This window comes from Peromyscus eremicus, chromosome 19, assembly GCF_949786415.1.
Source record: "Peromyscus eremicus chromosome 19, PerEre_H2_v1, whole genome shotgun sequence".
NCBI classification, from domain to species: domain Eukaryota; kingdom Metazoa; phylum Chordata; class Mammalia; order Rodentia; family Cricetidae; genus Peromyscus; species Peromyscus eremicus.
The window spans coordinates 32,969,759-32,984,876 of record NC_081435.1 but is presented as its reverse complement, the minus strand read 5'-3'; the positions used below and the strand labels follow the sequence as shown (position 1 = coordinate 32,984,876).

The 15,118-nt window shown below is 37.4% G+C and overlaps 1 protein-coding gene across 1 annotated transcript; it reads left to right on the top strand.

Moving 5' to 3' along the window:
- Nucleotides 1-8,131: 8,131 nt before the first annotated feature.
- Nucleotides 8,132-14,485, top strand: LOC131895891 (ovomucoid-like). Its single transcript, XM_059246448.1, has 5 exons — nucleotides 8,132-8,256; nucleotides 11,041-11,131; nucleotides 11,663-11,700; nucleotides 12,540-12,652; nucleotides 14,181-14,485. The coding sequence occupies exons 2-5, from the start codon at nucleotides 11,068-11,070 to the stop codon at nucleotides 14,224-14,226; spliced, it is 261 nt and encodes an 86-aa protein (XP_059102431.1). The 5' UTR covers nucleotides 8,132-8,256; nucleotides 11,041-11,067; the 3' UTR covers nucleotides 14,227-14,485.
- Nucleotides 14,486-15,118: the final 633 nt, after the last annotated feature.

Sequence of the window (15,118 nt, the reverse complement as noted above, 5' to 3'; positions counted from 1 at the left end):
AGGCAGACATGGTGCTCAAGAAGTAGCCGAATGTCCTACATCTTGACTTGTAGGCAAGAGGAAGTAGTCTGTCTCACTTGGTGTGACTTGAGCATATATGAGGCATCTAAACCTCCTCTACTGTGACACACTTCCTCCAACAAGATCATACCTACTCCAACAAGGCCACAGCTCCTAATAGGTCCATTCCTTTGGGGGAGCATTTTTTAAAACCACTGAACCCCTTATCAGGACTAGCTTTCATGGTAGCAGAAGACAATATGCAAAGTTCCACAGGAGGGAAGCAACCAACAGTCCCACTCAGCTATGACGCCTATGAACCGTTCCAATGACCTGCATGGTATGATAACCCTTATGTGTAGTAGTGGCACACAGACCTTGGCAGTAACCAAATGCTCTTCACTTGTATTTAAGACCCATATATTAGGAAGAATACCATGTCTGGTACTGGTACATGACTTCACTAGCTAAATACTCAGTGCTAGTGAAATCATGGTTTTTGGAGGAGAATCTACAACTACTAATTTGCTAAACCATCATAATTCCTAACAACATTCTATAAACATTGATTCTTTATCACCCAGAAGTATAGTCTTCACCCCTTATCAAAGGAACTTCTCTTTGAAAAATCAGAGACCATTACACAAAACCATAACCAGTCAAATGCAGGGTTTTGGAGTCCAGTCCCAATGGATGTATCTATCAAATGCTCCCATACCTAAGACTCGGGGAACATTGTGGACGAGGAGGCAGAAAGATTGTAAGAGTCAGAGGATCAGAGAGTTTGCTGTGCCATTATGTCTCTTAATAACATCAGAATCTCTACTTGTAAAATCTCACCAACATGACTACTCAGATGTGAGCTGAAGGGTGACACTTACTAACATGCCAAACTGGACAGGGAAAAGTCCACAAGGCCTCAACCCTTCACATTGAATTACAGGCAACCAAGTAAAGCTCAGAGTTGGAGAGGTGGAATTCCCCAGGGAAGAGCACACCATCCAATTGGTTGTTTAGTGCCAAATGATCAATCTTGAAAACATACATATCTATAACATTATTTGGACTCAACAGGTTGTATTTAGGAATATGTGGTGTGTGTGAGTGTGTGTTTGTGTCCAAATACATATGTGTATTCAACAGTAATGAAAATAGAGACAATGAATTTGAAGGGAAGTATGGAAAGTTATATGAGAAAGTTTGGAAGGAGGAAAAGGACTGAAGAAATATTATAATTAAATTAATATCTCAAAAATAAAGAAAAAATAAGCTTGATGTGGTAGGGCACGCCTTTAATCCCCACACTCAGGAGGCAGAGGCAGGTGGATCTCTGTGAGTTTGAGGTTAGCTTGGTCTTCAAGGTTGTGTTACACAGAGAAACCCTGTCTTGAAAAACCAAAAATAAATAAAAAATAGTAATAAAAACAAAAAGCCCTTTACCTGTGTCTGTAAGTTGAATTTGATTCTTTATCTTTAAAGATATCTATTTGAGGATATTGGGCATGATGTTGAGATCCTGGATCCATTTGGAATTGAGTTTTGTACAACATGAGAGATAAGGATTTCACTTTTTCTGCATACTAAAATCCAGGTTCTTTTTTTTTTTCCCCTGTTGAGCTCCCTTGTTAGAAACAAGTGAGATGTACTGAGTGGAACAATGCATTTGGTATCTCTGCCCCCACTCTGGCAATGATGCCCCCAGTACAGCCCAAAGAAAAGCCAGAACAAAAAAGTGAAGCCCTCTCCCTGGCCCCAGTCAACATTTTGCTTGCCATTCAGTCAACATTTTGAGTTTAATTCAAGGAAACCATCCTAAATCTCCTCAGGGGCAGTTGTCTACAGCCCTGCCTTCATTTTGCAGCAGGACAAAACAGTCTCCTCTGGTTCTGGAGGAGGAAGACTAGGCCACAAGAGACACTAGTTCCCTTTCCTGACCTGAGAGTCTCTAACTTTAGTCCAATGTTCATTAACTTCAATCCAATATTCATTTTGTCATCTTTTACAAAGATCAGGTAGCTGTTCCTATTGGACTTATATTTGATTTCTCTATCTATGTAATTTATTTATGTATTCATTTTTGTGCCAGTCCATGCTGTTTTTATTACTCTGGTTATGTATTATGATATCAAACCAGGTATAGTGATACTTTCTGCAGTATACTTTTTGTTTAGAACTACTTTGTCTACCTTTGGTTTTTTTTTGTGTGTGTTTTGTTTTTATGTCTGTTAAAAATAGGTCCTTCTCTTTTAACTGAGATTGAATTGGAACTCTGCCAACTATTTATCTGAGAAAGAATTACTGCATAGCATATACAAAGAACTTAAAAAACCTAAACATCAAGAGAAAAAAATAACCCATGGAACTCAAGAGAACATTCTCAAAGGAAGATACACAAATGTCTAGTAAAAACCAGTTCTCTTAAAAAAGTGTTCAACATCCTTAGCCATGAAGGAAAGCCTAATGAAAAGAAGTGTATTCAGTCCATAGCATCACACTCAGAATGGCCTACATTAAGAATACAAATGAGGAGTTGGGTGGGGGTGTTAAGGAAGTTGTCAGGAATCCCCAAGGATGACCCCAGCTTGGGCTACTAGCAATAGTGGAGAGGGTGCCTGAACTGAACTGGCTTGCCCCAGAGATCAGACCCTAACTGTCATCAAAGGACTATTCTCCAATGACTTATGAAAGCAGATGCAGAGATCCACAGCCAGTCACCAGACAGAGCTCCAAAAGTCCAGTCAAAGAGAGAGGAGGGGTTCTATGAGCAAGTTCATCAGGATCATGATGGGGAAACATGCAGGGATGACCAAACCAAACTAAAGGGAACTCATGAAAGTTGAATCAATGACTGTGGAGCCAACATGGAACTGGATTAGGCCCTTTGCATGGTGAGACAGTTGTATAGCTTGATTTGCTTGGGAGGACCCCTGGTGGTAGGATCAGAATCCATCTCTAGTGCATGAGTGGGCTTTGTGGAGCCCACTACCTATGATGGTACACCTCGTGCAGCCTTGAGGCAGGAGGAAGGGCTTGGACTTGCCTTTACTGAATGTGCCTCCCCATGGGAGGCTTTGCTTTCTTGTGGGAAGGAGTGGGGGATGGGTTGGGAGGGGGAGCCTGGAGGGAAAGGAAGAGGGAAGAGGGAAGAGGGAGATCTTTGGTGTGTAAAATGAATGAAAAAAATTTTCTTAATAAAAAAAAGTATACAAATGACAACCAATGCAGGGAAGGAGGAAACTTTATATACTGGGTGAGACTGTAGACTACTTTAGACACTGAGATGTAAAGTCAGTTTTCTTTAAGAGTGTTGCCATTACTAGGTCCACTGTACTCTAGTGAACCACAAGTATCTTTGAACTTATGGGTAGCACAAATGGGACTTGGTGGGTGAAAGACAACAACTGGCCACAAAGTTTGGTGGATAGGGACAGGATGGATCTAGAAAGAGTTGGGGGAGGGGTGAATATGGGCAAAACATATATGAAATTCTCAGAGAACTAATTAAAAAAAGGAAAGACAACTCAACAACCTAGAAATGGATCTTCTATATGACCCAGCTGTCCTACTTCTCCAAATAAATAACCAATGGTCTTTGTGTACTACTACAGAGGCACCTGCTTATCCATTCAGGAGGAATGGAACTACCCTGGATGCCTGCCAATAATGAGTGGATAAAGAAGATAAACAAGAAAATTGGGTATTACTCAGATGTAAAGGAGCAGAAATGATGAAATTTGCAGGCAAATGGATGCATGTGGAAATAACTGTACTGAGTGATACAACTCAAGACAAACAAAGCGTATTCTCTCTAAGATGTGGATCTTGGCTTCAAACCTTTCATTTTGTGTGTCTAACTTGGAGCACAAGTGGAAGCCAGAAAACCAGAAAAGTATCAATGGGGATGGATTAGAAAAGTACCACTGGGAATGGATGGCAGGGAAATTCATGTTTTTACCAGTAGTGGGTGACAAATTCCAAATGAAGGCGGAAGAATTTATCTGTGTCTTTTCCTCTTGACTGACTCAGAGTGCATTTATACAACCATCAGCTTAAATCTCAGTGACTCTGCAGACATGATTCTGAGCTTTGCAAGTCTTTTCTCTGCCTCCTACTTTCTCCCTTGCCTCTACCATTCATAACACATTTTCTTGAAACCCTGACCCTTAATTCCTCTTTTTCTTCTTTAGGGAAGGAGAGAAGGCTGGGGAAAATCCAAGAGGGGAGGGATTCTATTTCTATAGCTTATGCTAGGTTTTGACATGGATCTTTTCCCAGGGAGTAGTACCTGGGTGCCTATTGCCATGGGAAGTATATAGGTGCATTCCACAGAGATTTTTATGCTGTTCCTCTTTCCAGACCCACCAAAGTGTCTTTCCACTAATTATTAAAACTCTGCAGAGTGTCTACTGGCAAAATTCTGTTGTTTAGTTTTTATATCAACTTGATATATTCTAGAGTCATTTGGGAAGGGGGACTCTCAATTGGAAAAAATACCTCCACAACACTGGCCTATGGGCAAATTTGTAGTACATTTTCTTGATTAATGGTTGATGTGAGAGGACCCTGTTCTCTGGGGGGTGGTGCCAACCACAGGTGGTTCTGAATGGGTTAAGAAAGCAGACTGTGCTCTTGGCACCCTTTTGCTCCTACTGGGTTGCCTCATCCAGCCTTGATATGGTAGTTTGTATCTAGCCTTGTTAGACTGTGTTTGGTTGATATCTCTGGGAGGCCTTCTCTTTTCTGAAGGGAAACAGAGAGGCAGTGGATTGGAGGAGAGGAGAGCTGTGTGTGAGGACCAAGAGAAGTGGAGGGAGAGGAGGGGAGGCTGTGGCTGGGATGTATAAGAGAATAATACTTTTAAGGAAAGGAAGCAGGCTGAGCGAACCACAAGGAGCAAGCCAGAGCTGGGCAGTGGTGGTGCACACTTTTAATCCTGGCACTTGGAAGGCAGAGACAGGAAGATCTCTGAGGTTGAGACCAGCTTGATCTACAGAATGAGTACCAGGATAGCCAGGACTACACAGAGAAACCTTGCCTAAAAACAAACAAACAAACAAACAAACAACAAAACAAAACACCCAGTAAGTAAGCAGCACTCTTTCACGGATTCTGTTTCAACTCCTGGCTTCAGGTTCCTGCTTTGAGCTTCTGCCCTGATTTCCCTCAGCAATGGACTGTGATGGGAAACTGTAAGCTAAAATAAAACCTTTCCTCCCAAGTTGCTTTTGGTCATGGTGTTTTATGGCAGCAACAAAAACCCTAAGACAGCCGGGCGGTGGTGGCGCACGCCTTTAATCCCAGCACTCGGGAGGCAGAGCCAGGCGGATCTCTGTGAGTTCGAGGCCAGCCTGGGCTACCAAGTGAGTTCCAGGAAAGGCGCAAAGCTACACAGAGAAACCCTGTCTCGAAAAACCAAAAAAAAACAAAAAAAAACAAAAACAAAAAAAAACCAAAAAAAAAAAACAAACAAACAAACAAACAAAAACCCCTAAGACAGCCAGTGATATCCAAGATCACTACAGGAGTGCAGCTCAGTTCTTTCTCCCACTGTCTTACTGACTCATTCCATCTATACACCAAGTTTAGGAGTTAAGTATTTTAATGCTCCTGTGAGTTTCTTGCTTTAGTGGTCCCTATTCTTGGGAAGGTAAACTTGTTTGGTAAATCTTTCTGAAACCTGCCGTTCCATGCTTTATATGGGCTTTCAATTGTATTTTATAGATACAGTGTTCCGAAGGGTCACCAAAAATCACCAACTTTCAATTGTCTATCTTACATTTATTATTAATAAATTAAATATTACTTATATTTTTATTTAAGGACAAGAATAGTGACTTGTGACCTCATCATGAAAGAAAAATCCTCAATTGCACAAAGGTTGATTTTGAAAATTTTATTATAAAGCCGACTTTCATAGAAAATGTTCACAACAAAAATGATTGATTAAAAAAACTATGCAGGTATTCATTTCCAAGAAAAATATAATTCTCCCTATTAATATCCTGCCCCATTCGATGCTAAGATTCATTATCTAAGTCAACTTACATATTTGATCATCTAATTTCCATTATTACTAATAAGACTATTTTAGTGAATAATATGTGCCTATATAACTGCCAATTTCCTAGGACAAACGGTAGACACAATCATCAGGAAAATATAACAAAAACATAATTATTTGCTATGTCACCATAAGTGACCTATGAAAGGAAATGGGAGTCAATAAGGCTTGTTCTACTCTGCTTTGTATGGTGTTAGGATGGGGCACTTCTCACAATGCTAACAATAGCACAATTTCACTTAACATTATACCTGTGTGACAACAAAACGTTGAGATATAAAAAGAAGTCATTGCAATTGAATCTTATTGTTGTAGATATCTATACACCATTGTGCTGATGTAGATATCTAGCATGAGACAATATGGCTAACACTAGCTCATAGGGGGCTCTGAGTCAACACAAATTGGCTGACTTCAGAGTTCAGGGAATCAAAAAAAAAAAAAAAAACAGTGACATAATGTGCCATATAACTATTCCTGGCCAAATGCAACTTTTGTGTGAATTTTGTATAAATACAACCTTGAGGTCAGAGGCTTTTGCCAATTGGTATTTATGAACCTGCTTTAGCATGTCTGTCTAGAGGCCTGCTGCTTACTTCAGTGTGGCCTGTATACTAGTCTGTGTGCCTATGTGCCTGTGTGTCTGTGTGCCTGTGTATACCTGTGTGTGGCTTGTGTGTGCTCGAATGTGCCTGGGTACCCACCAAGGGTAGTATGTCTTAATCTCTTTAAGCATTCTCATACTCTCTTAAACTTTCTTGTGTCCTATGACCCTTTTCCTTCCCTGATATTGAAGTTTGTACCTTACGTGAGTTTCTCTTATAGAAAAATTCTAAGAATTTATTTATACTGGCTACAAATCTGACTCCTGAACTCTTTTCCGTGCTTTGAATTTCTTTCTCCTTTCTAGGCGCTTGTTTGGAAAGTTTCTGTTATCTTCATACTTCTCTGTTTATAAGGACAAACTTTCTCTAACCTGTTTCTGAGGGACAGTCTTTGAAAACCCACCTGGATCCCTGCTTGAGCTTCTTCAAAGCCTTCAGGCAGAATGCCTGCATCTCTGTATCTTGGACCACCAGTTATGAATTTATCACATGAGTCCTGGCGTTTAACCCATCTATCCTGACGTTCCTTCCTTCTCTAGGAATCCCTGGTGGGCATACATGCCAAGCTGCCTCACTTTCCAGATACCAAACTTCATTCTCAAGGATTCCCATTCCTCTGACAAGCTAACTAATCCAGTATAGATCATAAGATTGAACCTCAGCCATTAAGAAAAATCCAAGTTTCCCCAGAGTTAGGGATAAAAGAAAAAAGCCTTTTCAATTGGGTGGGCTTACTTTCCTGTCTTTGAACTACTAAGTACCTTTCTTTGCAGGAGTAAAATTGCCTTGATCATGCTATATTTTTTTTTTCCCAATGTAACTAAAAACAATGTGTTAGTAAATAATGTGTGCTGTGGAATTGTCTACTCTTAGAGGTAGGTTTTCAGGGTAACCTTATATATGCTAGTTTCTTAGGACAAAATATAAGCACAAACATTAGCAAAGCATAAAAAAATTAGGTTATTATATGTGGTCCATGAATAGAAACAGGAGTCAACATCAGTTGCTGTATTGTGTTTTTTCTGTGAGTAGCATTTGATAGGGACACTGTCCTCATAGTCTTGCAAACAGATCAGCTATTTCATAACTTCACTTAAATCTACAATTATCTGATAAAAATGGTGAAATATAAAAATCAGTGATTTCCACTTAAGCCTACAGTGCCTCTAGCACAGAGAAATTCTGAGAATTCAGTGACAAGAGGCCCATATCTGATGACAGTTCCCCAACACTTTTCTGTGATTTTGTTTTCTTAGAAGCCCTTGTTTGGGAGCTTTTCTCTATTTTGAGATCTATCATGAATCTATGGTATTTTTGTTATCTTCATAGTTCTGCATTTATGAGAACAAATTTTCTCCAACCTCCTCTGAAGGGGGTCTTTGGAAATTATCTGATACTTTTGCTTGAGTAATTTTAAGCCCTCTAGGAGGAACACCTGTATCTCTTTATCTTGGGCCACCAGTGTTATGCAAATCAAGCTCACAAGTGAATTAAAGAACTCTTCCTTAGGATCTCTATGGCTGGGAAAGAGGACAACAGAGCTGCCCTTCTCCATACCCATTAACCTCTGTCTTCACTACCTTCTCTGAGGTATGTCTTACTGAAATCTACTCTGGTAGTCATGGAATATAGTATTGGTCCTAGAAATAACAATTCTCTTTTTCCCAAAGAAGGCACTGAGATTCTGAAGTAGGTAGAGACCTCAGGGCTTAGGGACAATATGGGCAAGGGGTCCTCCCTATGTGTCCTACACCTCCTCTCACACATCCAGGAGGCTTTTGTTCTTGCGTTCTTTCTTATTGCAAAAGAGGATTAGGGCAGATGAGAGCAAATAGTCCATCTTCATTAGGACTCTAGGTGATTAGAGCAGTTCTTTTGCCAGCACTAAACTTCAGGGAGAAAGTGCAGATAACACGATACAAGCCATGGAAACAGTAGCATTAATACATAGACATTTCTTTGCTCTGTCATCCAATGGGACCTGTAAATGATACCCAGCAACAAACACATGTCACTACTGGATCTTGGTTTAAAATACTCTTTCAATCAAAGGAAATACAAGGCTTTTGAAAATTGACTGTTTCAAGGCTTGGGTAAGAAATAATAAAAAAGATTTGGTGGGGGTTCCTTGTAAGGTCATAGAAGAAAGTGCTCAAATACAATAATGGAGCCTTAGAAGGACATAGATGTCAACTGAAAAGGATCTTGTGTAATTTACAATAGAAAAATTCAAATAACAATTGTAATCATTTCGATTCACTAAGCGAATAAAAAGAACACTTGACACACACAATCTAAAATATATGGACCAAGTATTTTTCCTTTCTTAAACAACTTGACAAAGCCCAAAATATATATTGATTTTTTTTATTTTACTGTTGAGGATTGAACTACTGTTAGTATAGAACCAACATCCTCAGAAACTAAGAGAAACTAACACCCCAAATGAGATAGACTCTACAAGAATTCTAAAACTTTCCTGATGCTTTATTTTATTTTTTAAATTTCTTTATTCATTTTACATACCAACCACAGATGCCCCTCTTAGCACTCCTCCCGCTCCCCCCACTGCCTCCCCCCCCCATCCCCTCCTCCAAAAGGGTAAGGTCTCCTATGGGGGCACAACTAAGCCTGGTATATTCAGTTGAGGCAAGACCAAGCCCCTCCATGATGTATCAAGGGTGAACAAAGTGTCCGACCCTGGTGCTTTTAAGCAAAAGGACAATGCTAGAAAATTGTTTTTAAATTTTTCATTTTTTTTAATTCTTATGGATTATCTCTCCAGTAACAGGGAGAAAAAAAGAAAAGTGCAATTTCTCATATTGCAAGAGGAATAATTCCACCCTTATGAAAATTGCCATAATTGTCTATAGAAAATGCAATGGAATGCACAATTTATTTTAGAAATTCTAAGATGAGTGTGTCAAGGAACCAAAAGAGAAGATCAGTGCCCTAATATTACTGATATGCTCTGTATGCATGTATATTAGATAGTTACAGCAAAAGGAAAAGTTTAAAGCTATTTGTAGTGGAGTCTTGTATTATGCATTGTACTATTCAACCAGGAATGAAATAATGATAAGTCTGACAAAGGATATTAAATTTTTATTGAACACTAGAACTTGATTTAAGATCCAATATTATTCATATACAAATTCTCCTTCATGGGAATAAAACAATCCCCATTAGAATACTAGCAATGGCTTCTATAGGAGAAATTAACAAACATATTCTAAAATTCATATGGTGGCAAAGCACCTCGATTTTCCACATGGAATTTAAAAAAAAAGATAAAGGGAACGAATTGATTTAGAGTTCTGAGACCACCTATTTTCAAGATTTATTACACACCACAATAATCAAGACATTGACTATGGGCTGCAAGACAATATTTAGATCAATGGACATCAGTAAAGAATAAGATTACTATCATTTGAATGAATATGTATAAGAGATTTTGACAAAATCAAAATAGTAATTCACTAAGGAATGGAAAAAATAGTGCTTGAACCTTTTAGTACCCTTGTCTTTAAAACTGATTTTTTATTTGTGCAATATGCAAAAATTAATTCAAAAAGTATCTTAGAAATAAGTATAAAACTTCAAAAAGTTTTAGCAAAAGCCTTTGTGATGTTTAGTTAAGTAAAAAGTTTCTGATGCAGTTCAAATGTTTGGCAAGAACAAACAAGTTGGTATGTTAAACTTCAGTTAAAAATTTGTAATTTGGTAGAAATTCAAAAGTGAAATATTTAACTGCAGTGAGCTAATCATGCCATACCTCTAAGCTGCTGAAGAGTCATAAATACAACAGTTGTATTTGAGACTTAAAATTATTTGGTTTGTGAAGCTGCAACCAGGAAACCACCTGAAAATACATCATTAGGTGAATGGATGCATATATTTTGGTATATCTATGAACATGAGCTAGCAATTCATAACAAAGAGGAATGAGCCTGTACACATAAACCTCAAAATAACTACTGCTAATTAAAAAAGTGATACAAAATGTAGTATATTTTAATTTGTTGGGACAGACAGCTGATCCGTTATTGGTTGAGGATGTCTTGCTATCTTTTTTCTGATCATTATATTTTAGTGCAATTACATATGTTCTTTATATATACATATATATGTATATATATATGTCATTTCATTTTTAACAAACAGTGCTCGACTTTCTGTCTAAGCAGTTTTTATCTTCTTGAAGTGTTCAATAAGACTGATCCAAATCATCATTTCCAACTGTGGTGCACAATTTCTTTCCTGTTAAATAGGCTGTATAGAAGTAGCCTTGTGCTACCATTTCATCATCTAGTGCTAACTCGTAAGATTTGTCTAAATAATTGCTGTCTGAATCCGTTTATTTTCTCCTAGTCTCATCGCAAGTTGATATCAGACCAAATGGCTTTCTTTATAGTGATCAAGTTTATCTTATTAATCATGTTGGTGCTTAACACATTCTCAAGTAAGTACTTATTTCCTTGTCCTTGAAAAACTTTTGATCATTCAGTAACTGCAATAATTGGGCCATGGTAGAGGTGAGGAGCCACCAGGGGATGATAGAGAGGATCCTGAGGATGATTTTTTTTCTTAATGTAAGACATTTCATGGAAAAAACATGGACCCTTTTTAAAAAGTACTAAATTAGATTGGATGTAAGGAATTTCCTCGAGGTCCTGCTCTAAGGCTGAAGACCTTCATAATAGTCACTGCTTGCTTTCAACTTCAACTTTCTCATTTGCAGAGTAAGAAAATGATCTGTTTTGACAGTCATCCTAGAATTATGCAGATTACTATCTTAGGGTTTCTGATATCAGCCAGATTTACATCAGGCATTCACACATTTGTATAATGAAATTAATCACTTCTCTTTTGTGTGTTTATGTATTCTAGGATCATAGGGAATCATGGGTGTAATTAAATGCCACAGTCTAATTTTAAAAGCCTAACAGTCATTATTACTATCATTATAGTTTCCCCTCTGTTCTGATTGCAGCTGCACACTCCAAAATTAAGTATGACGAGAGATGTAAGGTGAGCTTTCATTTGGATGAGTAAAACCTTCATGCTTCATAGTATATTTTATAGTACCAAAAAGATTAACACAAGATATGTTGATTTAAAACAAACAACAAAACCCCTTGACATTTCTATTTGTAATGACTTCAGAGTGCTTGATTGTCTCTGTCTGCGCTATGTTAGGTATGAGGTCGTGTGGAGAAGACTAGTTGGACCTAGCTCAGGGAGGTTGAAGAAATATGTAATATGTGATGAGATGTTCAGAAAATGGGGAGTAAATGAACTATAGATAACATGGTAAGAGTGGTATGGATTTTGATGAAATAGAAATGTCTTTTAACCTGAAGCACAAAGAGCAAAAAAGATTTTAGGTCAAGATAGTGGGCTGAGAAATGGAAGCTAGGAATATTTAGTCTACTAGGCCAGAAAGATTAGGATGTTAATCTTCAAGAAAAAGATGAATGATTTTACATGGAACCAATGCAACTTTTGAGACCCATTAGAAATGTCTAAAACCAGATACTTGTACAGAGAAATTGCGCAATTGTCCTGTCAAAGATAAGGTAGCTCAGAGTATAATAGGAGAAATGAAAGTAAAAACATATGAATTGAACTTGTGGTGTGGTTACTTTTATGAATTAATCAATAAGGAATTATTATAGAGTATAGTCTAGGTTTCAGGAGTTATTCTAATATTCAAATTCTGATGTTCAAATCAGAATTTCCGGACTTCCAAATCTAAAAGCAACTCAGATAAATTTTATATGTCAGGATATTCACGCATGTGGGAGATGAAATCTTCTATTTCTGTCATTATTGTTTTTATTTTTTAAAAATATCTCTGATTTTTATAGACTGACTGTGCTGATGGAGATTCAAGAATAGATTGTAGCAAAGATTACTTACCTCTTTGTGGATCAGATGGCAAAACCTATAATAGTTATTTAGCTTTCTGCAATGAAGCAAGGTAAAAACAAGCAAACAAACAAAAATCCTTTATATTTTATATTATATTATATTTTATATTACTCTTCTTAAATATTGTTACCTTATTTAATAATTCCAGGAAAACCAATATTGACAATAATGTAATTCATTGAAATAATATGGGATTTGAATGTTATTTATGTGTAAGGAAATCACCACTCAGAAGGGTTTCATGGTAGAATATCTTTAGAATTATTCTCACTGATCAAGACATATAAACATCAAATAAGCCCATAAAAACCATAGTCCCTGATCAATTACTTTACCACAAGACAATTTTGTTCTTCATTTGAATTTCAATAAAATAGTATCTTATTACAAATATATGCATCTATAAATGTATACACACATACACACATAAACACACACATAAACACACACACACACACACACACACACACACACACACATACAAACTGATTTTTCAAGTCAGGTTTTCTCTGTGTAGCCCTGGCTGTCCTGAAACTCAGTCTATAGACCAGACTGGCCTTGAAATCAGAGATCCATCTGCCTTTGCCTCTGCCTCCTAAGTGCTTGGGTTAGAGGCATTCTCCATCACCACCTAGTTTATATTTTGTTATTTCTATCTGCATGGAACATTTATTTATTTATTCTTTCAACATTTTTGCTGTTTTGGTCACAGGTCATTGAGGAAAAATAAAGTAACTGAAGGTAGAATGAATCAATAATAAATCAGGGATATATCTTCATTCTTTTACTTGTAACTTAAGCTTAACATTCGTGCATTTGTTTGATCACAAAATAAGCAATGGATTGTGTCATAATGAAAAACCTACTAAACCATTCCAGCTAAAGTTCAACAACAGAATAAATGGTTTCCCTTCTTGTAGAAATGATCCAAAACTGTAATGTCAATGAAAATATGATGAGAGGAAGGAGAGATGATACAAGAGGGAGAAACCAAGGGAATTGCATTCAGCAGAAGGTTCCCCATAACAGAGAAGTTACAGTTAGACAGATCACAGGGCCAACGAACAGTATCAGAGGATTAGTCTCTGGTTCCAAAGGTAGTGTCAAAAGGGACACTTCTCTAGAGAGCCAGGCATTGGAAAATATACAGAATCTGGCTAGATGGTTAGTCAACCTCTGAAGCATAGCTCATTAAGGCTTGGCTGAACACACAGATCCAAAGGGAAAATTTGTGCCGTTAGTGAGACATAGGTAACAAAATGAGGAGCAAGCCAGTAGAGTGGGTCAAAAGCTATTCTCTAGATGACAGGTAGGCAATGATGTCAGCTCACTCTAAGATGATAAGGCTGCTTCAGGTCATGTCTGTTTTTATAGAAGCACATTGAACTAGTGTGACCATCAGTCTGCAGAAAAGAAGGGTGAGCTGGAAAGTGTGAGACGAAGACAAGTCCTGGCCTTTAGGAAAGAGATCCCACCATGCTTAGTGCATCACAGAAAAAGTCTTACTTTAAGGAACCCTGGTGGGTTTCATATAAGATTTCTAATATAATGACGTAACTGTTTCTTTTTCTTTTTAGGCTCCAAAATGGCAGACTTAAATTCAGACATTATTTTCAATGCTGATTCTATGAAATGGCTTTAGAAAGGCAGTGAATCCTCTTGTTCTTTCTATTTTGCTAATATGATTTGAGAAGTTTCCATCACTGTTTTTCATGCCACAGGATTTGGAAACTCAGCCCACGCAAGACATGATTTGTTTCTGAATTCACAAAATAATTATTTCTTAGTTGAGTTGTTTTTAGCAAATTTCTTGTTTTGAAAACACTAATAATTTCCTTTGACAAAGACAATTTGATGAATTAAAAAAAAAATCAAAATGCTACGTGTTTTGTGGATTCCCTCTCCCAGTTGCTTTGAGATCTGTACATTGTTGAAGCTACTCCTGGATACTTAAATGATTAGTTTCCCACGACGAGAAGCAGCCCTTATACAAAGCTTTTGAAAGAATACTGATGCTGGCAGATCACTTATACATTCAGGCACATTGTAGTTGGTCAGTACATTATGTGAAGAAGTGGTGTAAGGACAGACTGAAGCTGCAGTCGGCTAAAGTTCTGTCTCAAGTTAGATCACTCAAGGGAACCCGTGAACCACATACTCTTGCCCTGTTGAAACATCACTTCTTGCCTCCCATTGTATTCTTTGATTTTTCTGAGATGCTACAAAGAGAATGATTTGACATCTTCTTAAAAGGCCCCTTTGCTTGTTTATTTGCTTTCTTTTTTATTTATTTTTAGGAAGGCATAGAAATTCTTATTTTATAAATTCTACTTTCAAAACCATAGCCTTTATGCTTTTTTGTTTTTGCTTTATAACAGAAGTGTGAGTTAGGCACAATTAAGAACATTTTTCATGAGAAACAGAAATTTAAATATTAAATAACTAAAATCTGCTAACTGTAATAAATTATTAATCAGAAAACTTATTTTATGAGATTAAAGAACAGAGAAGCTGC